Consider the following 23,222-nt stretch of genomic DNA (forward strand, 5'->3'; position numbering starts at 1 on the left):
ACGGTGAAGAAAGCACTGCCTGTACTGGCTGTGCCATACATTTGAGCTCTTTGCAAAGGTAAGTGCCAAGGCCTATTTATGGTTTATTTTTTTTCTTGGTAAAGACAACTTCAGAAGTCAGATAGACACTGACAGGGAGACCGTGATAGCTTAAGCCTAAAAACTTAGTAGGGTTTTGCTAATACAGGAGAGTGTGTTGGTGCTTGTATACGGATATACTGTAATTCTGCAGGTAATCGCAATCAAAGCGGGCTGAGCTGGGGTAAGTAAGCAAAGCTGCTGAGTGGAATAGCCAGGCTCCTGAGCTTAATGCAGGGAGGAGGTCCATGCTTTTACACATGTGCCTCACTCCAGAGCTGACAACTTCGGGTGCAAGGCAATCCAGAGTCCACAAGGCACATGGCTGGGTCCATGTGTGCTGACTTTCTTACATGCTGCTGGAAGGACCGTGCGGAGAGCTGTCGTCAGAGTTGTACCAAAGGAAAGCTCAAAGGGATGATGCCAGCTTGGCTGTTTTTTTTTTTTTTTTCTATCACCCAGCAGCACTGAAGTCCGATGCCTCTGGTAGCCAGTGGTGGAGCAGTGAGAAGCTGGTTTTGTTGCTGCGTTTTTACAGGAGAAGCCTGGCTGCGTTAACTCTTACAAAAACCTAGACAACTCGAACAAAATCCAGTGATGGAGGTCGGCTCCACAGAAGCCAGCAGCAGCTCCCAGGGAGGCACTGGCTGGCTGGATCTTACCCTTGTCACCTGCACTGAAACGGTGACTTTCACTGAAGTGGTGGCAGAAGAGGAGTGGGGATCATTTTACTATTCTTTTAAGGTATTCTTTTAAGGTGTGCATTACTTTTCTCACATGCTTGCAGCTTTGGTGGATTTTAAGCACCTCTGCAGGGAGGCAACTAGGATTATTGAACTTTTTTGCCCAGATATTGGTGGTTTTTTCCCCTGCAAAGACAGCGGACAGCATGTGTGAGGCATTTACTGAAAAACAAAATAGTTGTAGGAATTAGAGTTCAGACTTACAGGTCTTAGTCAATTGTATCCCTGTCCAAGAGGGGACAGTACTGTTTTTCTATAGAGGTATTGTAATTATACATGCATCTTTAATCAAAAGCCTGTGTATCTTTTGTGTAATTTCTTATAGCCATCATCTTGACCTAAGGGATTTCTTTTCAATTTTCCAGCTGCAACAAACATTGTACACAAGTGAGAGAGTATTTTGTTGGTTGGGTTTTTTTGTTGTTTAGTTTTGGGGGTTTTTGATCATTAGGGACAGGTTCTAATTAGCTGGTTGGTTTGTTTGTTTTTAACTTGAGTGGGGGATGCAGTGTCTCTTGAAGGCTGCTGTTAAGAATGCACCAGATGAATCATTTAGGAGTGAATGCTGTCGAATGACATGGGAAGTGTATTCATTCATCTCAAAAAAACCCCATCACCCTTGCAATATGTGAATGTAGGAAAAAGATGAAAGAGGTACTGAAATTCATCTTTCCTTCAGATTTCTGTGCCTGTTGTCATTGCTTAATTTCACTCTGCATGCCATGTGTCACTTACTTTACTGTTGTGGCACGTTACACAAGTTAAGTTCAAGTTATTAAAAAGTCTGACAAGGAGTACCCTGCCATTCCTTCTGCAGCTCAGGACCAAAGAGATCACTTTCGACTGGAAAGATATAGGCACTGACATCATTTGACAATATGTTAGGTAAAAGGGGATATGTTCAAAGGCAATTTTGATTTCTGTGAGATTGTTAGTGCTCTGACACAATGCCACTGGAATCAGTGGAATTACAGCAGATTTCCACACCTGTTAAGGAAAAGGTTGATCTGTAGTTCTACAATTAATTAATGAGAGTCTCTTTTAGCACACTTTTTTTTTCTTGATAAGACAGTACTTTTTTATCTAAGATTTCAAGTATGAAAATTTTTTTTTTCCTCTTCTTTTTCTCTCCATGTTAGATTCTTAAAATGCTCTTGAAAAAAATCAGAAACGACAAGCAAAATATTTTTAACAACTTTCTCTTTATCTCCTTTGTTCTTTCCACAGTTAGGGCTGTAAATCTGAACAAAGTCATGGGAGCAGTATTTTATAATGGTAAAAGTGACAATTAATTCCATGATTAGAAAGTCCCCAGGCAGAACAATGCTCCTTAATAGGAGAGATTGAGTAAATTACAATAATTAGGAAACCATGGATAGTCATGCATGTTCGTCCATTGCTAAAGGAAACTTAGTTCTGCTAGCTGAGAGCTTCTCATTAGACTTGCACTCCTCTGTCGGGTGTCTAGCTCTGGCATATATAGCATGAACTTTGCAAGGAAGTTCACTGATTCACATCAATTACTTGCTGTTGATAGGCATGGAAATATTTTGACTCTGGAGACAAGTGACAACTGCTGCTGCTGCAGGAAAGGAGGGATAAAGCACCTGCTCTGATGACTATGGCGCAGGGAAGACAGAGCTCCCTGCCAGCAATTTCAGCTCTCTGTAAAAGCTCACATGTGGAAGGTGCTGCTGATACCTGCTGACTCAGTCGGCTGTCCTCCACCAGCGCTGGCCACGTTGTGGCCGTGTCTTTGCCCCTCTAGGCAAGCCAAGCAGCATCTCCTTCCTCTTCACAAGGGTCTAGTTAAGCTGCTGAAGCAATAAAAGTTTCAGCTTGGAATAGGCTGAATGGATTAAAAACCAGAGCTCAGTGCTCAAAATGTAGCTACAAATGGGGTTTTGGCTGTTTATTGGGATTTTCAAACATGTTGTAGCCCATGGCTGATGGTAAAGGCAGGCTGGATGAATGGCCGCCGCACAGGTTGACTCCAGAGCCTGCGTGCCAGGATGCAGACAGGGCACACAAACTATTTCTGCTTGGGAAATGCAGGTGTAACCTATCTTACAAAAGTGGTCATAGGAAAACCTGATCTAAGCCAATAAATGGAGACAAGGGAGTGACACTCACCCAGTACCTGGAGCAGTTCCTGTGTTAATGACTTTTTAACAATTTTACCCAATGACAGCTACATAGGGTATCTCACATGCTGCTCAAACTATGAGAGCATGTGTTGGTTTCTTCTTTTCCTCCCATTCTTCAAAAGGACAGCCTGTACCCACCTAAGGTAGTGTCTGTGTTATACTGTGGTAGCAGTGTGACAAAAGTAAAATAATGCGCCTTAGAGCATTTCAGTGCCAAAAAGTCCTGTTACAGACTGAACTGTGAGTGCTTCCCTGCTCCCCCTTTCAGAAGCATTTGAGTTTCTGTCTATTGCTCTTCAGACCTTAACAACTAAAAGTCCTGCACTGCTTCAGATTAGAAAGCATTTTGCCAGTTCAATTAGATTTCTTCTTCTTTTTTTTTTTTTTTTTGGCTGGGAAATAGAGCATTTCGTCCACTTGGAGGAGTGCACATTTCCCTTCTGGTGGTCATTACTGTAGCTCCTTGGCCAGTTGCTCACCAAGGCTTTGCCCAAGAAGTCTGCTTTGGGACCGTGGCCATGTGTGCTAACTAGGCTGGCTCTCCGTGCAGAGTTGCACCCTTTGGGGCAGGATTGGGTGCACCCATGCACCACTCAGCATGCAAGATGAGCTGGTGCTTCCCACAGCAAAGGCACTGGCTCATCCCCACCTACGTTCAGGACTTACTGCTGTGTTATGGCAAGTGGTCTGAAAATCCAGACTGTATTTCTTCCCGGGTGCCTTTACATGAGGCATCCAGCTAGGTTCCTGTCTTAAACCACAAGAAATCCCATTGGCTGTGTCTGCACCAAATTCAGAACAGATGTGCAAATTGGTTATAATTACAACTCCAACCTCCCAGGCCAAAGGAGAATTCACTACATCCCTTTACAATCTCCCCCATATTCATTTAATCTACGTGTAAAAGGGCTCTATGCGAGTGTCAACTGCCCTCTGCCAAATACAGTAATCTGAAAAGAACAGAGGTCATCTGAACACCCGTGGCCTTCTTCCACTTTAGGACCTTCTTAACTCTATGAACCTGACAAGGTGCAAGCCAGAAACCTGCCTGGAGAGAAGAGGAAATCTCAAAATAGCTTTGCCCTGGTTGTCCACAGGGTTGGGAGGCTTCATCGGTTGGGAGGCTTGATGACTGGATGCTTGCCAATGTGACTCCCATTTACAAGAAGGGTTGGAGGGAGGATCCGGGGAACTACAGGCCTGTCAGCTTGACCTCGGTACTGGGGAAGATTATGGAACAGTTCGTCTTGAGAGCGCTCACGCAGCATGTCCAGGACAAACAGGGGATCAGGCCCAGTCAGCATGGGTTTACGAAAGGCGGGTCCTGCTTGACCAACCTGATCTCCTTCTATGACCAGGTGACCCGCCTAGTGGATGAGGGAAAGGCTGTCGATGTTATCTACCTCGACTTCAGCAAGGCCTTTGACACTGTCTCTCGTGGCATACTCCTTGAGAAGCTGGCGTCTCATGGCTTGGACAAGTGTACTCTCTGCTGGGTGAAAAACTGGCTGGATGGCCGAGACCAGAGGGTTGTGGTGAATGGGGTGAAATCCAGTTGGCAGCAGGTCACCCCAGGGCTCGGTGTTGGGGCCAGTTCTGTCTAATATCTTTATTGATGATTTGGATGAGGGGATTGAGTGCACCCTCAGCAAATTTACAGACGACACCAAATTGGGAGGCAGGGTCAATCTGCTTGAGGGTAAGAAGGCTCTACAGAGAGATCTGGACAGGCTGGATTGATGGGCTGAGGCCAATTGCATGAGGTTCAACAAGGCCAAGTGCCGGGTCCTGCACTTCGGTCACAGCAACCCCATGCAGCGCTACAGGCTTGGGGAAGAGTGGCTGGAAAGCTGCCCGGCAGAGAAAGACCTCAGGGTGCTGGTTGACAGCCGGCTGAATATGAGCCAGCAGTGTGCCCAGAAGGCCAACAGCATCCTGGCCTGTATCAGAGTGTGGCCAGTAGGAGGAGGGAGGTGATTGTTCCCCTGTATTTGGCACTGGTGAGGCCGCACCTCGAGTACTGTGTTCAGTTTTGGGCCCCTCACTATGGGAAAGACATTGAGCTGCTAGAGCGTGTCCAGAGAAGGGCAACCAAGTTGGTGAGGGGCCTTGAGCACAAGTCTTATGAGGAGCGGCTGAAGGATCTGGGGTTGTTCAGTCTAGAAAAGAGGAGGCTGAGGGGAGACCTTATCGCTCTGTACAACTACCTGAAAGGGGGTTGTAGTGAGGTGGGTGTTGGTCTCTTCTGTCAGGTGGCTGGAGATAGGACGAGAGGAAATGGCCTCAAGTTGCGGCAAGAGAGGTTTAGGTTGGATATTATGAAAAATTTTTTTACTGAGAGGGTAGTAAGACATTGGAATAGGCTGCCCAGGGAAGTGGTTGAGTCACCATCCCTGGAGGTATTCAAAAAGCGCGTAGACAAGGTACTCCAGAACACGGTTTAGTGGGCATGGATGATGGTTGGACTCGATGATCTTGAGGGTCTTTTCCAACCTAAATGATTCTATGATTCTATGATTCGTCAGGGCTGGAGGAAGCACCTCCGCTTGCCAGGTCCCCAACAGCCCCGAAGCTTCTCCAGTTATAGGAGCATGTGCTTATCCTCGGAGAGGATGGAGTCGGGCTCTTTTTTAAGAGGTCTGCTAAGAAATGGGATGCCCTACTTTTATGCAATAGGGTAGATGTTGGAGTGATCAAAAAGAGAAAAGTCCCAGCTGCTGTTCCTTTCTGGTGAGACTGTGTTCCCACCATCATCTCCTGCCTCCCAGGAGAGTGGGCTGACTTCCATCATCTAGTATATTTTCTTATTTTGTTTTCTGATGTGTAGAGTTGAGCCCTCACCTGTGCAGCAGGACACAAAGGTTTTGTCGTTTACAACCAAGGTTGTTTGGGAACCCCAGTCTCTCCCCCGCCAGGTGGGAACCCCAGTCACTGGTCCACATGCTGACATCCCCCTCGAGCCCTGGTCCCTGTGCCATGCAGCATCACCACATCAGTGACACTGAAGTGTTCGAGCTCTCAGGAGGAACAATGTGCATATCGAATCCGCCACAAATGATTTTACACATATAATCTAAATTCCCAGTTCGTTTCAGGAAGGACTGTTTGACTCTGCCTGTGACTGTCCTCCCCCCACACTGTAGCATTCCCCATACCTGCATGTTTTAGCCCATGTAGCTCAGGTATTAAACAGGACTGCATAGCCATGCCAGAGTAAGTACAAATCTAAGAGCATGTGCTGCTTATCCATGGAGCCTAATGCTCTTTACAAAGGTCAGGGCTTACCATCTCCAGCAAAGAGCTGAGGAGACCAACACGTGGAGAGAAGGTTTGCATTGACTTGTTTTGTAGGACTATCAGGTAACAAGGATTTGGCGCCAGGTATCCTCAGGGCCTGTTTAAGTCAGAATCTGTTGTCCCTGTCATTTCATCCAAATGCAGGAGTCTCTTTATCTCCTGGGCAGCATTCGCCTATGCCATTGCTCTTTCTGATTTTCAAGTAAACCTCACAGAGCATCCCGTCATTGAATACATAACAGAAAAATAATAATGGGTGCTGTCAAATTTCTGGAGCAATCTCTGCAAATGCAATCATACATTTTAGAAAAATAGGCATATCAAATAATTCATAAGTGACTTTGCAATCTTTCAGTGGGGGAGAGGAGGAGAATTAAGTCAACAAAAATAAGTTGTCAGGAACTCCTGAATGCAGCCTCTGCAATATGCCGTAATGACTATTGCTATTCGCAAGATGCTGCGCTGAGAATGAGAATGTAATAGCTGATGTCCTTGTGAAACTGCTGCTGCAGTGCTGTTGGCCAGCCTGGCTTCATCTAGTAGCTTAAATGCAACACAGAAGTGATCTGGCTGTATGACAGCCCAACTGGGGGTAGCTGTGAGCCAACCGATTTGGGCGGTTTTATACTAGCAGCCCTCATACTTCTGACTCCATGATCCATTCGGCCACAGGGTTTCCATCTGTCTGCCTCTCCTGTATAAATATGCCTAGAAAGTATTAATTTCTCCAGTTTTTTCTGTTTTAATTGTACAGATTAGGCATACTTAATCATTTTACCTCTTTTGGGGATTAAGAAAAAACAGCATTTCACAGTTTTAAATAGGGTTATCAAAATCATACAGTTATGGATGGACCATGGTGTGACTTAATATTATCTCTTCATGTTGAAAATGTTCTAGGAAAAAATAGGTAGGTACACCATGAAAAATGTATCTTTCATTATGACATTAAAATCAGGGATATCTGTTTGTCTAATTCTGTGGAAGTTTCCTAGGGTAAAAAAATCCTGCAATAACTGAACAGTACTGTCCTCATTTATTATCCATCTTGTACCAAAAACAGCAGAATGGCGAATGTGAACTATTGGCTAGTAAAATTGAATTGTTACCATTTGTTATTGACTGAAAATCTTCCCCTCTATCCCAGGCACACCTTAGGAGGATATTGGGGGAAGGGTGGGGGGTGGTTTGTTTAGCTGTTAATTTGAGCTTTGAAAGATCGCAGCAATCCACATGCATTAAATGTTGCGCTCTGAAAGGACCCTGCCTGACCCATGATGGTGAAGTCAGTGCTAAGAAATACATTTTAAAAAAAATGGGGATTCACAAAAAAAGATAGATACAGTTTTGCTACATTTCAAAAATAAGTGAAAGTAATTTTAATAACATAATTACCCCATTCCATGAGAAAGGGTCCTGATTTAGTGAATAGGCTCCCTCAGCTTCTCTGTTTCCCTGAGTCTAAAAGGGAAAAAATAGTATAGATTTTTTCCTCTACATAACACATTAACATTCACAGACTATGAATGCAATACCGTGTAGACACAAGCTCATGCAAAACTGCTTCTCAAGTCTGGCAGAATAGAAAACATCAGCTTGGGTCCCTTCCAGCTGTGCCCTTCTTTCAACCATAAGGACCTGTGGAGAAGTGACTGTTGCCAGCACCTCTGATGTGCTGTGAAGACCTTGTGTGGCAACGCATCCCAGGATTGCCAGAATGACCTGTAGCTACATGCTGGGAGGATAGCATGGACAGCCTGTGAGAAATCATCTCAGTAAAGCAGCCCCTGTGCAGAAGGAGATATGAGACCTCTCAGGCATGACCATTGCCATGGAAATGGGAAAGCAGCAGGCCCAGAGGCAAACCTGGGGCTGCACTAGTATTTATGCAGTTTGAATCAGGCCCCATTCCAGGCGATGCTACCAAAAAAAGCCAACTCCTAGAGGGCTTGTTGCCCTCCCAGCTGTGTTCCTCTCAAATTAAATCATAGTGGAAGCACTTTCAAAGACAAAATATAAAAGTTAGCTTTGAACTTTCTCTTTTCTCAGTCTTTCTTATTGTCACATGAGTTTTCCCAGAGCTTTTCCGTGTCAGTCAAATTGCTTTCCCAAAACTTCCAGGAACATCTTGTGTGAATGCTGTACAGAAACATCTTCTCAGTTTTGCCTCGCTAGATAGCGAAATTTCTTTCAAAACACACTTGTATTCCAGGCATGGCCAGTACAATTTCTGCTGCTTGTGACAACTAGGGCATAAGATTTCAGTGATCTTCCCAGTTGTTAGCCTGTTTCTTTATTACTGAGACAAAGCCTATCAGCAAATGAATCGAGTCATCCAGCCATTTTTGCAGCTTTTCTTGAGCATTAGGAGCTGGCTTGAATTAAGCATCTGAACTTTCACATTCAGGTGACTAACATTTACTGTATGAAGCTTACTTCTAAGTATTCTGTCCACTGTCCCTCTTTTTGTAAGATATTTGGTGCCCCTTACTGTGTTCCCTCTTGGCAGTCAGAACTGCTGTCTACAACTAAAGTATCTGTAATCCACCTACAGCTTATCTTCAAGCAGTTTTCTGTTAGTTTTTTTTTTTTTCCCCACAACCCAATGTTGGGATGTTTCCGGCTGGCACTTTAACTGAGTTTGTTCTTTTTTATGTATTAAAGAAGTTTTGTTTTGTAGCTGGTAAAAATAACAATCGTCATGATCCCTTCAGTGACTTTACTTCTGACAGCTCATTGTTTAAGCTGGTCACACCCTGGCAGAAATTCTTCATCTCAGGCCTCCATGTAAGCATAAGACAAATGCCTTCTTATACTTTTAAGTCCTTTTTCCTAAGACTAATATGTTTGTGTCATTTCCATGCCAGCAGCCTTTACACCCCTACTCTTTACGTGCAGAGCGAATTTTAATTTACATAAAGATTCTCACAGATCTGAGTTGTTCGTGTTTCTATGATACAATAAATAATATACAACTTGGGCAAAGCGCTCATCGGATTACATCTGTATAAGTACCTTCTAGTTTTAAGTTCATTCCTTAAGAAAATATGTCTTATGCATACTTGTATGTACATAATAATTCAGGTAGGGAAGGACTTCTGGAGGTCACCTGCACCAACCACTCAAAAGCAAATTCAAACTATGCCAGATTGTTCAGGGCAGCATCCACTCAAGTTTGGAATATCTCCAGGGATGGAGATCCCACAGCCTCTCTGGGCTCCCATCCCAGTGTTTGACCACCCTCACGACAAACATTTTTTCCTAGTATCTAATCAAAATGTCCCATGTTACAACTCTTACTGGTGGCCTCCTGTCTTTTCATTGTACACTTCTGAGAAGGGCCTGGCTCCATCTTCTCTGGACCCTCCCATTGTTAGGTAATTGTAGGCAGCAGTTAGACCCCACAAGGCTCCTATAGGGTTTCTGCTGTGGAGGAATCTGGCAGTATGAAAGAGGGGGTTTTATTTATTTTTGCTTTGTTTATTTATTTTAAAAAACTTCATGAATTGTGTCAGAGGTTGTGCCAGTATCTTTAAGACTCCTTAATTAAATTGTACCGATGAGTGTCTTGCTTTGATTTTTTTCAGTGTCCAAAGTACATTTTGCCTTAGACATAAACTGACTATAAATCCCTGACTGGAATCAGTCAAGCTGCACCTGTCTGCCTCAGGAAAATTAATCTTCCTGGGGTTTTTTTTTGTTTGTTTGTTTTGGGTTTTGGTTTGGGTTTTTTTTTCCATCCTAAATGAGGGCTGTTAAAATAGCAAATCTGTCCAGAACATTTTCAGTATTGAAAGTTCAAGACTCCAGATCTTCTACAACAAGGTCAAAAAAATGCAAATCTAGACTTCTCTATTTTCTTGCATGGCCTGCAATTAAAGTGATTATTTCAGAGGGTGAGAAAAGACTTTTCGCTTTTTTTTTTTTTCCTCCTTTAAGAAAGCACAATGCAATCTACTACTGGTGAACCTGACTGTGAGCATGACAGTTCCCCAATTTAGCAAGAAGGTTTATGTGTTCTTCTTACATGTTGAGAAGAACATCCTTACAAAATTGTTTGGCTTTCTCCGTGATTACATCTCTCCTGCAATCTCAGTTGCTGCAATAGGCTATGCTAGAAACATAAATTTTAAAATATACCAAAGGCAAGCAGTAAGACCTTTTGCATATTCCCAGAATTTAACCAACCAGCAAGAAGAAGCTGTTCAGAGACTTAAGCCACTACTGACCTGTGATATGAGAGATCAGCTCCTCTTCTTCACCCAGGTGACCAAGGACATGGAGCAGGAAAGCACCAGGTCAGCAAGGACATGAATTCACTATATGCCTCCTCACCTCACATTAAGAGGCCAGCCAGCCAGATCAGGAATGGACTACCTCTCCCTCTCTTTTTCTGTTTATTTGCTCATGTCTTACCTGGCAACCTATTTTTTCGAGGCTGTTCCCCAACCAGCCTCAGCAGCTAGAACAAAACTGTTCCATGTTAGGTTCCCGTTCAAGGACAAACATGCTTTGTCCCTTGATAGTTGAACCTCTCCTTCTATTAGGCAATTGCTCTGATATCAGGCAAAGTCTTCTGCACCTCAAGACATGAGCAACAGCACCTCCATTGGGATGGGCTATCAGGTATATCCCTGTTCCCCAGCCACGACTGGTGACCCCCAACAGAGGGGATACAAATCCTGAGAAATGAGTAAGCAAGCAAGGAAGTTGGCTGGGGAGAACTGGAAGGAGGGATGGCATCATGGCACCAATATGTCTCCCAATGGCTCTGAAAGGATTTAATTATAGTCTTGATTAAAGCTGCTCGCAGGGATGATCTTTGTCTCAAATATAAAGCAGAATACATCTTTTGCTAGACTTATCACAGCCTATGGATTCAGAAATTTTGTCAGAGACAAAATAACAAGCCTCTTCTACAAGCAAATGAAAACGCACACAATCTTCAGACAGGTTTTCTGGCTTACATTTCACCCATGAAGAGACTTGCTTCATTGACTAAAACTGGTTTTAATCCTAAAGCAAATTAGTAAACCGTGAATATGCGCTCCAGATGTCAAGAACTTCATGCTCCAGACACAGCAGTCTCGTGGAATAGCAGCGCATGTAAAGGTTGTAGAAAAGCCAAGGAAATCCTCTTGACTTTGATTTGTTCTGTGACCTTAATTAGGTCACCAGCACCTCTAGCTTTTCTGATCCAAAAGAACTGATGTATGACACTGGTCTCTTCTCATGTAATGTAGTTAGCAATGCCCAGTGCAAAAGCAGCCCTTGCCTAAAGCTTCTACACGGGGGGTTGGGAGATGTTATTATCTTTCTCTTTATGCCTCTGATGTCTGCACAACATTATTAAACAATGTTATTAAACAATTATTAAACAATGTTTCTTGTAAATCACCTTGCTGAAGGTTGTTACAAAAAGAGGATTTTTGCTTGATGAACAAACAAGACAGGAAATAAAATACCTCTATGTCTTAGCAACCTTAAGGTGATGAATAAAACAAAATTATAGAAAATGCAGCGGGAGTGAAGTTCAAGGATCAATCAGCTATCTCTCTAACCCGATAGCTATTTTTAAGACCTTCACAGATGGAGGTTTCACTGACTCAAGCAATCTATATATATATACACGGTATATTTTAAAGTCAAATTTTTAAAATTATCAACTTGAATTATGTGCTGTAGTTTTGGTTCACCAATTTTTGGCCAGTCTGTGAATCTGAAGAAGAGATTATTCCTCTCCTTTTTTACATAGTCTTTTTGTGTCTTCAAGGCTATGTTCCTATTTTCCTGCAGTCTGCTTTTTGCTAGATTAAGCAACTTCATTCAGTCAGTCTTTTCACCTGGCTATATCCTCTAGACTGCTGTCAACTCATTGCTCTGTGTCCCTCTTGAAGCATGGTGCCCAGGAGTGGGCATAGTACAGCTGCTGGGTACTGTGGAAGGAGTAGAGCAGAGGCATGTGAGACTAGTGTTGATCCCATGATGGTGGTTGTCGCTCTCATGGTAGGGTGACATTATTAAATCATGGTCCACTTGTGGGGCACTTTATGTGCTGCATGTGGGGGGGGATGTATTGAAGGCTTGCCCAACCCAATGTGATTACATCCACTGCACTGTACAGTCCCGCACTTCTCCTTTGTTGAACAGCAGCTTGTTTTTTGTCCAGTGCATGTTTCCAATTCATCAATCAAGATAATTTTGAATTCTAATCCTAGCCTCCACAAAGGCCTTTATCACGGTGGGCATCCCATTAATAACCACAGAAGTTTTCATTCTGCAAGCTAACACAGACTGAGAGAGGCTGCACTGATTTAAGTTGCCTATTATTATAGCTCCCTAATCCCCAAGAATGAGGTCTTTTTCTCTTCTCTCTGAATGGCAGCTACCACAAATAGATTAATAGAAACTTTGGCTTTATTCCATTGTCTATGGTCTTTCAAACATACCTCTCCTATATTCAGCTTTTGCACCTTTTAGGTTGCCTTTGTAGTCTGGTTTAAGTGTACATTTCCCTAGAGCCTTAGCCTAAAATTGCTAAATTGTTAAGCACTGCTTCTTAACCTGGCAAGAGGGGATTTAAACTGACCATATGTGCTGCACCCCTGTGGTGGGGAAACACCCCCCTAACACAGTCTCTGTTGCTCCACAAGTTTTTCTTCTGTGGGAATCAGAAGAAGATTTGTGTTGACGTGGAAGTCACGGACACTGCACACAATCAATATGATCAAGCAGATGCCACTTTATTGCCAAGATAGCTCGGTTTATATGTTCATTCTAGTTACTGTTCACGCATAAGCACATTAGAGATTGGTTAGCATGAGCTGTCCACGCGCCTAGTTACACCTAATGATTGGTTATATCAACACTGTACACACGCATAAACATAAGGCATAATTGGTTGTATTAACTAAAACATGCGAAACTTGTCTCAGTCTAATTGGTCAAGATAAGCTGCTGAATTGAGGTTCTTTGTGCCAAGTTCCCTTTATCATGGAATGCGCACCTGTGTTCTTTTAATTGGCATCTTTCTTTTTTTGTCTTCTTGTTTATTCTGTTCAAGGCCTTCTAAAGGCATCTGGAATGCTCTTACTACCGTTAGCTAAATATGTGTCCACAAGCAAAGCGTCCTTGAAGCCTGCTGCCTACAAAACATCCTTGGCTCACAAATTGATCAATTCTATCGAGTCTGGATTGTTCACTATGTGCCCATTACTTTCCAAGTATCCCACAGATTTGAGTGTCAGATCCTTGTTCTGTTTGTACCCACATCAGTATAATACAGGAGTACAGAATTTCTTTCAAGAAAATGCGCTCCTGATTTTATACCGGAGAAAATGAGAACAAGTCTTGCCCCTCAGTTTTCTTCATGTGTTAAAGATCTTTCCTGAAATGGGAAAGACAAACCAAACCCTGAGGACAACCCACTGATTCCAAGGACAAAAGTGATGTGAAATCTTACCTTTTAAAATTTTAATTACTTTCCAAAAAGACACTTTCTTCCAATTCCTGTACAAAGCAAAGCATCTCCATAAAAATAGTTCCGCCATACCTCTGCCACACATTTTGAAGGGAATTTGTTTCCAAGAAATTCTGAAGAGATTTGCAGACACCTAGAAAAGGTATCGCTGCTGGATACATTAGGATTTTTTTTCTCCTGAGCTCCGCTACTCTATGCCCTTCAAACCAAACTGTTACTGTGAAAAATCCCCTCTCCTACTCGTCTGTGCAGAAGAGCAGCAGAGCCATCTTCCGCCGTGCCACCACATGCAGCTTTACACAGGACAGGTTTTTTTTATAAGTGAGAATTTTGCAGAGAGGCAGAATATTTTCTCCTAGATGACCCCACGCTCACCAGACTCAGTGCTTCTCAGGCATCAGAGCTGGCTGGCTGCTCTGGGGGAAACATAAACTTCACACTCTCACATGGCGAGGGGAAACCTACAGAGTGAGCACTGAAAAATAACTATCCTGCATCTAAAAAGGACCAAATGGTGGTCGGTAGGCCAAAAGGGCAGGAGAAGATCGGGTGTGTACTCACAAAACAAGCGAAAATGGATACATACGTTCTTGATCTTGCAGCCAAAGGATCCTGATGCTTTGACAGCGCAAATAACTTTTTTTTCTTACTTTCTTTTCGTTGTACACACTACCACTAGGGGACGTTTGGTCATCACGTATTGCTCGCTACACAATTTTACTTTTCCTTACAGAGGGTCACTCTTTCCTTTCAGTCTTGGTGCACATCTAGATCATGGAGTGGATGTCTGAATTTCGTAGGGCTTGTGGATGACCCAGACTCGCTGGAGCTGGGAAGGAGAGAAGTATTTATTTCCCCCATTTCTCCAAAGGAGCCCATCTATTGATACTCCTTACAAAGTAAGGCAGCTGGTTATTTCACAGCTTGCTGGAGCAACACGACAAAACTGAGGGCTGCTTCTCATTTTAGTGTTAAGTGCCTAACACAGACACTGCAAGTGGTTTTGTGAAGATAAAAGTAATATGCAGCCACTGCAAATTAAACTGGAATGAACATCACCAGCAGTGATGCATGTTAAGGATTTTCTGAAAGAACTAGAGTATCTTTTAGACTAAATAATTAGAAATCAATTAGCAAAACTCACATTTCACTCCTTTTTTCCATTCTCATCTCATTTGTCCTAGGATAACTGACTGGTTTAACCCAAGTCACTACCGGCTGACCTACTGATATGCTTTTTTTTCCTTCTCTCTAATGCAGACAGAGCAGCTGGTGACTCTTTGGATTCTCTTTATTGTAACGATTTCTGGAAATGCCATCGTGCTCTTCTCTACCTGGAGGAGGAAGCGGAAATCTCGAATGACCTTCTTCGTTACACAGTTGGCAATCACAGGTAATGTATGGGAGGGGGAAGGGCATCTGAACTGCACAGAAATCAGTATAAAAATGACAAATATTATAAATATTATTATATATTATTATATATATTATAATATTATAAATATTATAAATTATAAATAAAATATTATAAAAATGACAAAATTGCAAGTTGAGCGGTGAAGAATTCAGTTGCCACCTAACATCCAGCTGCAGCTTGCCATAAGACAGATGGATGGCTGCTTATCTTAGGACTCAGTCTGCTCTGATCTAAAAAGATGTTGCTAGATGTAGTAGTGTCTGTGTGAGATGCAGCAGCTGCAACTCATTGATTTCACTGAATCTTATCTTCCAGTTTGAATTTGCATCCGTATTTCCCAGAAGTTATGTCCCCAGCTGTTGTCATGGTATTGTTTAGATTAAACTAGTTTAAGATGAATCTCTTGTGTTTTTCTACTAAACCCCTTTCTAAAGTATTTCATATTGCTCCATCAGTTACGCTCTTGCGTTGAAGAGTGAAAATAACTTCATGTTGTCTGGTTTAGCCAAGTAAGAAAAATATAAAAATGTAAATGTGGAGAAGAATACATTTAGTTAATTTTTTTGAATGGAAAAAAGGATGCTGCTCTAAGAACTTCATAGTTTTTAAACAAAATGGAAAATGTACAGAAACCTGGTTTGTAAAAACGTCAATATCTCAGCAACTAGGAATGGAAACAAGAGCATAAGCAGCACATTGTTTCTCTGTGGCCTTGAATGGACTGAATTTGTGGGGTTTTAAGTTTCCCAAGGGAAAATATGTGCTGTTATTATAACAGTGTCCTGCTACAAATCCCTGCTTACAAGACAGCTGTGTTGCATTGTTTGTGTATATAGGATATATTTATATTCTTTCTGTTGCTTTTTTTGTAAGATATGGTAGGAGTTACAGCACTTTTCCACTAAAGGGCTGTTTAATATGTGATTTCCCAGCAATATTGCATCCTCCTTTGATGTCTGTTGCATCCCTGTTTAAACTGGAAAAGCAAAGGACTACAGTCCCCAATTTTCAACATGCATTCTTTGCAAGTAAATGAACTCCTGCTCATGGTCTCAACCGTGTCTGCCCAGGAGCTTGTCCCATTTGAAGAACTACTCTCAGTTGAAACAGTTAGACCAAGGTGTGCAAAGTGATGCAAAGGGACTGTCCCATAGCTACAGATGATGTAAGAATTATTGCAAGGTGAGGAGGTGAAGGTTTGCAGTGACTGCTCTTCTGAAATACTGATGACTGGTTTCCCTGTTCGCCTGTGAGTCATCTGTAACAAATGGTTTCACTTCTTATCTCGGTCATGACTTTCATGTCACTTCCTTCATGTGCCAGCAGTATTTTCCATCAGGTAAGGTGTGTTGATACAGCCTCACAGCACAGTTTGGGAGCATCAATCATAGATTAAGCATTACTGTGTTCGCAGGAGCTGCAAAATAGCCAGCCTCTACTCAAAGAGCTCCCAATCCCAGATGAATACACAGAAGATGGTAAAAGGTAGGCAACCAAGCAATAATACAGGGAAGGAGCACAACTGAAGCCCCAGACAGACACCATCCATTTTCTACCTACTGTCATCAGGGAGCAGAGTACTGTGGACAACTGTCATGAGAAGGGCTTTGGAAGCGAGGAGGGTGGAAAATGACCCCGTGTGTCCACCTGGCACAGAGGGCACAAGGGCTGGGCTTCCTGCCAGAGCAAAGGCATACGTAATACATGTAGAGGTAATAGAACATGAGTCCTAATAGGAAGAGCTCAACTAAACAGCAAAGGGTCTTGTCCTAGTAAGAAAACAAATGTATTTACTGCAGCAGAGAAAGAACCAGCATAAGGACACGAGTGTCCAAGTGAAAGAAATAAAGCAAGAAGCGGACAGAAGTGTCTGGACCAGGATAGCTCAGGAGAAGGCTGGTCCACATGAGGTGTACTAGGAGGAGTCTACTGTTGTTGCTGTGCTGGGTAAGGACCTGGGTGGGAGTTTTGCCATTTTGGACACATAGGAAAGGCTGACTTTTTGGATTAGAACTGGGGTGGGTAGAGAGCTATTCACTAGGGGTTCAGATACCATCTACAAGAAGGAAGGGGAAGGCACTGCAAGTGCAGTTTTGAGGGAGCTGTAATAATCAGTGGAAAAGACAAGGCAAATACCCCATTAGATGTGGGCAGCAGATAGTGCTATACAGCTGATGTTACAATATTGTCTGAGGACTATGTGTTCCACTTGCTGATTCTTTTGACCTCCCCTTCCCTAAAATTATCCCTGACTTTTAAAATCAGAGCTTCAAAGTGCCTGAGTTCAAGTCTGTTCCATTTCATATTACAGAAATTCCCATAGAAAACCCACTTGACATTCACATCTGCAATGTTAAAAGAAGTAACACCAGCTTGAACAGCAAGCCTCCTTTCAAGCAATGTTGAGTTCTTTTTTGTGATGCAGGAGTCAGAACTCTAATTTATCTTCCCGCACCAAGAGTTCCTGTCAGTATTTTGGCACAAAGAAATGACTTAATTCCTGAAATGGAGCCATTTCACTTTCTTATCTTCAAAAATATTAAGAACAAAAGCAAGCTGGCAACAGTCATCATCCTCTCACAACAAGTTATGAGGTAGACTCAGAACATTATGAAAACACTGGCTTGTCACATTGCTTTGACATGGCAGGCATATTTAAATCCTACCAACTAAAGCCTAATCTCCTGGCAAACAGTTTCTGCTTAGTCAATATTACTACTTCCGTCTATTTTGAGATTCTTAAAATATTTATTATTTCTGATCCAGTAGCAGAGGGAAGAATAATGGATATAGGTTTACCAATGCAGGCATTTCAAAGCCATTTAAAAACTTTTTGTCTATTGATCTGTGGCTTGATAGTTCAGTAGTGTCCTCAATTCTCACGTATTTCAACTAATGTTTTACCAAAATAAAATGAAAATATAGCCTTCGTGTTAGAATAAACAAGGTATTCAAAGCAAATTGTGCATAATACATGAATAGGAAATGAGCACTGTTGTTCTCCTTGACTGATTGCCAAGCCAGATGCAGAAAAGAAGTAACTAACTGATTGAGGCTTCTTTCAACACAGCCAGAATTCAATGGTTCAACCCACTCGGCAAATTCAGAGACAAGACTCATACTGATCGCTTGCTATGCCATAATTCAACATGGTGCTCGAGGCTGCAGGGATCTGTAGGAATGTGAGCCATCCCTTCACCTTCAGTGTGCTTAAAGATGTTGCTGATGCCTGGATTCAGAATATTTCATATCAAATATATGCCCATACAACTCCTCTGTCAGTACTGCATTTAAGTCTATGTTTAACTCCCAGTTCATGCATAAATCTCTTTGAAATTTTCTGGGAATTAAGCACTAGGAAATCAGCTAAGAGTTAACAGCAGAGTTGAACAATAGTACTAATCACTCAGCATCAGCTAATTTAACAAAGACAAATATTGCTGTTTGCCTTGTGTTCAGTTTTCTTTCGGGCATATTACTTTTTTGTAAAAATGTTTTTTTTGTAGGAACAAGCTCATCTGTGAAGACTGAAACTGAAGCTAGGTTTCCTACAGATTTCTACCTCCAAGGCAATTTAGTTTCTCAGACAGTGTAACCTCTGAAGATTTCCCTGTGAGGACGGTATTTCTAAATACTTTTTCCCAGACAGATTTCTTCTGAGTTTAGCACAGGTTATGCTCATGGTGTAGCTATCTCTCCTGGCAGGAAACCTCTCACATCTCCTCCTACCTGATGCCATTTCACATAACTTGCAGAGTCTTAGTGTCTTTAAGATCTTTGCTTCTGACCAAATTCACTGAGTGGTTCAAGATCAAAGACTGATGTCTGATAGATGGGCAAGTTCACAGATGCTGTATCACAATGGAAATTTTCAAGCAAAATATGGTTGTTTTCAGAAAAGATGGTTTGTCCACACATTTATATCCATTTAGATCACTTTACCAGCTCTACCAAATGAAGGCTTCTTAACCCTATTCTCAAAATGTAAAAGCAGCAGACATGTATAAAGCACAATTACTTGAGTAGCCTTGGACAAGGAATGTAATTTATTGGCTAAACAGTCCATTCAATAAAAACTCATTATCATCTGACCAATTCTAAAACCAATCAAGGAATAAATTAAAAATATCTGCTAAAAAGTATTTTACTTCTCAGTTTTCTTCATCCAATTTCAACTACTAGTGACAGAGGAACGTATTTAATTTCCTTTTAATAGGTGTGTAGTTTTTTGAGTTTTTTTCTCCGAAATTAACATCTGGAAAGTTGGGGCGGGAAATGTCGTGATCATTAGCTCTGTGAGTTTCTCCTTCTATTCCAACGTTTAGCAGAAATTAGTACCTTAAGAACAATGTTAGATTTTGTTCATTATTAGGGGTAGAAATACAAGTAGGCACTTTACTGCATGCCCGATTTTAAGCTGTAGGCCAATAGACTTGATTTGAAATACATGCTCACTTAAGTATTGCTGTGGCTGTAATGAAGAGAGAAAATAAAAAGAATGTCAGCTAACTTCTATGGTAGCTTACATATAAACAAAACCCCAAAAGACAACCTGTAAAAGTATTTAGCTACAGTCTATATTGTGATATAAATACCAAATCCTAAGGGATGACTTGAGAATGACATTAAAAAGACAAGAAGGTATTTTTAAAAGTGTCTTTTTATATCGCTGCCACCTTCCTCAGTTGCTCCCAGAAAGCTGGACCACAGAAGGCCTTGGTCCTTAAGCAACTGCACTCATTTTATTTAGTGTTTAGTAAAAAGCCAATACACTGAAAACTTGCTATGAGAGGGTTATGTGAGTGAATAGGTGGACTTGGGCCCTGCTAAAGCAAGGAATGTTTCTTTTCTGTGCTGCTTCTGCCCAGAGAGAGCATGATTGTGGGGCTAAAACCAACTGGGCTCAGCCACCAACTTCTGGGATGGCTTTGGTTAAGATGACTGAGGCAGAGTCTGCCAACTAATTTGCTAGTTAGATGCACTAAATAGGTGCATCTGACTCTACTACTACAATGGCTAAACATGAACAAACACCTTAGGAGTTGTCCTTCCTTTCTTCTTTTTTTTTTCCTACACCAAAATGACTATGACACTGGCTGCTTTAATGGACTGTGCCTGTCCTTTATTATTTTTCTTCCTTGTCTATGTGACTTGAAGGAATGAAGATTACTTGTTACTCCCTGATCTGTACAAAAGCCTAATATAATAACACTGTTACCAAAACTAACATGTAGAACAATATTAACAGATAATTGTCTCTGTTCCAGCTTTTCATCTGGAAAATGTAATATTTCCTCAGTTCAGAGAAATCATACATACGAATTCATCAGTTTTACAAGTACTTTAGACATCACAGCGATTACAAGCATTGGAAGTTAATTGCATAGAGCCAATTAGCAGCTAACTCAGCAAGTCACCTTAATGGAGGTGGACTGTTGGCAGTCAAAATGCCCATAGAGTTCCCAGTTATACTGGAAAACTGATACCTTGCCAGCTGGGTCTTGGCTGGAAATTGCCATCTGATTTACATGATTGCCTACCCAAGACACAGAAACCTAATGCAGACTGCTGAACTGAAATAGAGTTTATTTCAACAATTCCCAAAAATCTGTGGCTTTCTCCTCTTTCCACACCTCTGTTTTCTGCCAGTTTTGGAAAAAAAATGAAGGCAGAGGAAAGGGGAGAGGCATTTGCTATTTTTTGTTTTCTTTTGCATTAAGGAAATGGTTCAATATCTTACCTGCAGAAAAGAAGACTTGGAAGAAATTACAATTGTACTGCTCTGTTCATTGATAAAACTGAAAGAAGGATATCTGCATTTCTTGTGTTCATTATGTCCGAAAAGCTCTTTAAACTGTAATTAATGTATGGTAAGGAAACAGTCTCTGCTAATGGATTGTCTGTCTTCTGCATTGCATGTTCCCATCACTACTAAAAAGGATGTGTCAAAATTGGGAAGGAAGAGAGGCATTTGTTAATATTGCCTCAGGCACAGACACTGAAATTTTCTGGAGTACCCAATGGCAGGTAAATTCCCCCATTTTGGAAGCAGCCTGATTCCTGAACACCTAGCTGAAGTCCAAAAACTCTGCAAATCATCTGAGTGTACACACGGCTTGAAAAACAGGGAGAGAAATAGATTATATCCACCTTTCCTCTGCAGGCTAAAGCAACTATAAATGTTTAGTACAACTGTTCATTTTGCATTCACAGAATAAATGAGAATCAATTTACCAAGAGCAGAAATAGTCTCTGGGAGTAAACACAGCAATATTAACATTACTTATTCAGTGCATCCCATGAAACTATGACGTGTTTTCTGGACTGCAAGTGAATAAGAAAATTCATTGTATGGCTGCATTAGTTGCCTGGAGAAGAAGCAATTATTTTCCATCCTGATTCTGCCAAGAAGAGAAATTCAGTAACTGGAAAACAACAGGAGATTTACTTTAAGTTAGGTGCGCATTAGTGTACCCCCCAAAACTGAGACATAATGCAGAATAAGATGAATGTGCAATATGCCGTGGTAGCACGTGGCAAACCAGATTTGATATCCATTGCCATTTCTGATGATTTAATACCACCTAGCAGAAACTCAAATTTTCCTTTGAACTTTAACTCAGATCTGAAGATGAGTCACAGTACCCTAGATCGTAATAAGTAACTTGGACACTGACACTATACAATTCCAGTTTGATAATATGAATCATGTTTTACTATACTCTTGGATTTCTTATGTGAACAGCCAGGAATATTTCTGTATGTCTATATATAATCATTCTTGCCTGCATATATGGTTAGTCAACACAAGACTCAATCTTTCCTGAGGAAAACAGAAAATACTTAATACATGTATCCCTCAAAATGCATTTTCTCCAAACCCAAGCCTGAAGTAGATGTGGTAAAAAGTGGAATATCCTCAGAAGTTAGGCAAGGAAGCCAAGAGTGAGCATTAGCATCAAAACTGAGTGACAGAAAGAAGCTTTATGCAAAGGAGGAGACATAGTCTCTTGAGGGGGTATCAGGACCTCTATTTCACAGCTTTTGGTCATACAACCAAAGGAAACCGGTCATGGAAAACAAAGTAGATTTCACGTTTTGGAGGTGAAATCAGAGGCTAGAGGTCTGACATAGAGAACTTGGCATCCTGAAAATACATTGCTCCAATCCAGTCTAGTAGTGTAGGAAGAACAGTGCAATTGGGTCTAGTGCACAAACATTCGGTCTGGTTATACAACTTCCTTGTGAGGTTTAATGTGAAAGAAACTGCTTTTAGTGCAAAATGAACCCTCCTTGAAAAGGTAAAATTATGCTCCCACAAGACTGGGGTTCAAAGATAAAAAGGTGGCCCTGGAGGACTGGCAGTAATCCTGTGGTCTAACACAGTTAGATTGCCTTTGCCTTCTATGTATCCGGGCAAGAGAAAGACAAAGAAACAGCGATGGAGCTGATCTCGATGCAGTAGCCAGAGTTTTAGTCTAGAATATGGTACCCCAAAAAGCAGGCTGGTTAGTACCCCACCAGGGAGCTCTTGTAGAGGTGGGACACCACGAGTGCGTAGAAATGAGCTGTAAGTTTGCTGACTACTTCTTCTGCTTTAGTTTCCGATTTCAAGCCAAAATCAAAGTGTTTTTAACCAGCCTGGACCCAAGCTCGTGTACTCTATATTTTGCCTAATGCTCACATATTTTCAGGTATCTTCTTAAGGGCTCACTGGAAAGTCTAGGGCTGGACACGATATTTGTGTTTGCTGTGACTCTATCCATTGTAGCTCACTGTAGTAGGAAACAGTAGCACAAAAGCAAAAAAAGCTGAAGTGCTGTATCTATAAAAGTAGAATGCAATGTCCCTCCCATTAGTGAAAATATAAAGATAATGAGCTCTCCAAATTTGCTACTGGAAGCAAGAATGGTCATCCACTTAAAAACCCTGTAATGACTGTTATTTATATAGCCTACTTTAATCTTACAAATGCAGGAATAAGATGTCCATGATTCATGGTTTGTAATTAATGCAATCACAACCCACCAGGCAGACATCCTTAAACCAGCATTTTTCAG

At 41.7% G+C, this 23,222-nt stretch overlaps 1 protein-coding gene across 1 annotated transcript in view; it reads left to right on the forward strand.

Annotated features, from left to right (window-relative positions):
- Positions 1–543: 543 nt before the first annotated feature.
- NPSR1 (neuropeptide S receptor 1) overlaps positions 544–23,222 on the forward strand; it is a 65,843-nt gene continuing 43,164 nt past the window's right edge. The window contains exons 1-2 of the mRNA XM_052792707.1: positions 544–822; positions 15,006–15,138. Of these exons, the coding sequence (XP_052648667.1) occupies positions 676–822; positions 15,006–15,138 (280 nt within the window). The 5' untranslated portion in view covers positions 544–675. The remainder of the gene's footprint in view (positions 823–15,005; positions 15,139–23,222) is intronic.

The sequence above is a fragment of the Harpia harpyja genome, chromosome 1 (genome assembly GCF_026419915.1).
Source record: "Harpia harpyja isolate bHarHar1 chromosome 1, bHarHar1 primary haplotype, whole genome shotgun sequence".
Classification (NCBI taxonomy): Eukaryota; Metazoa; Chordata; class Aves; order Accipitriformes; family Accipitridae; genus Harpia; species Harpia harpyja.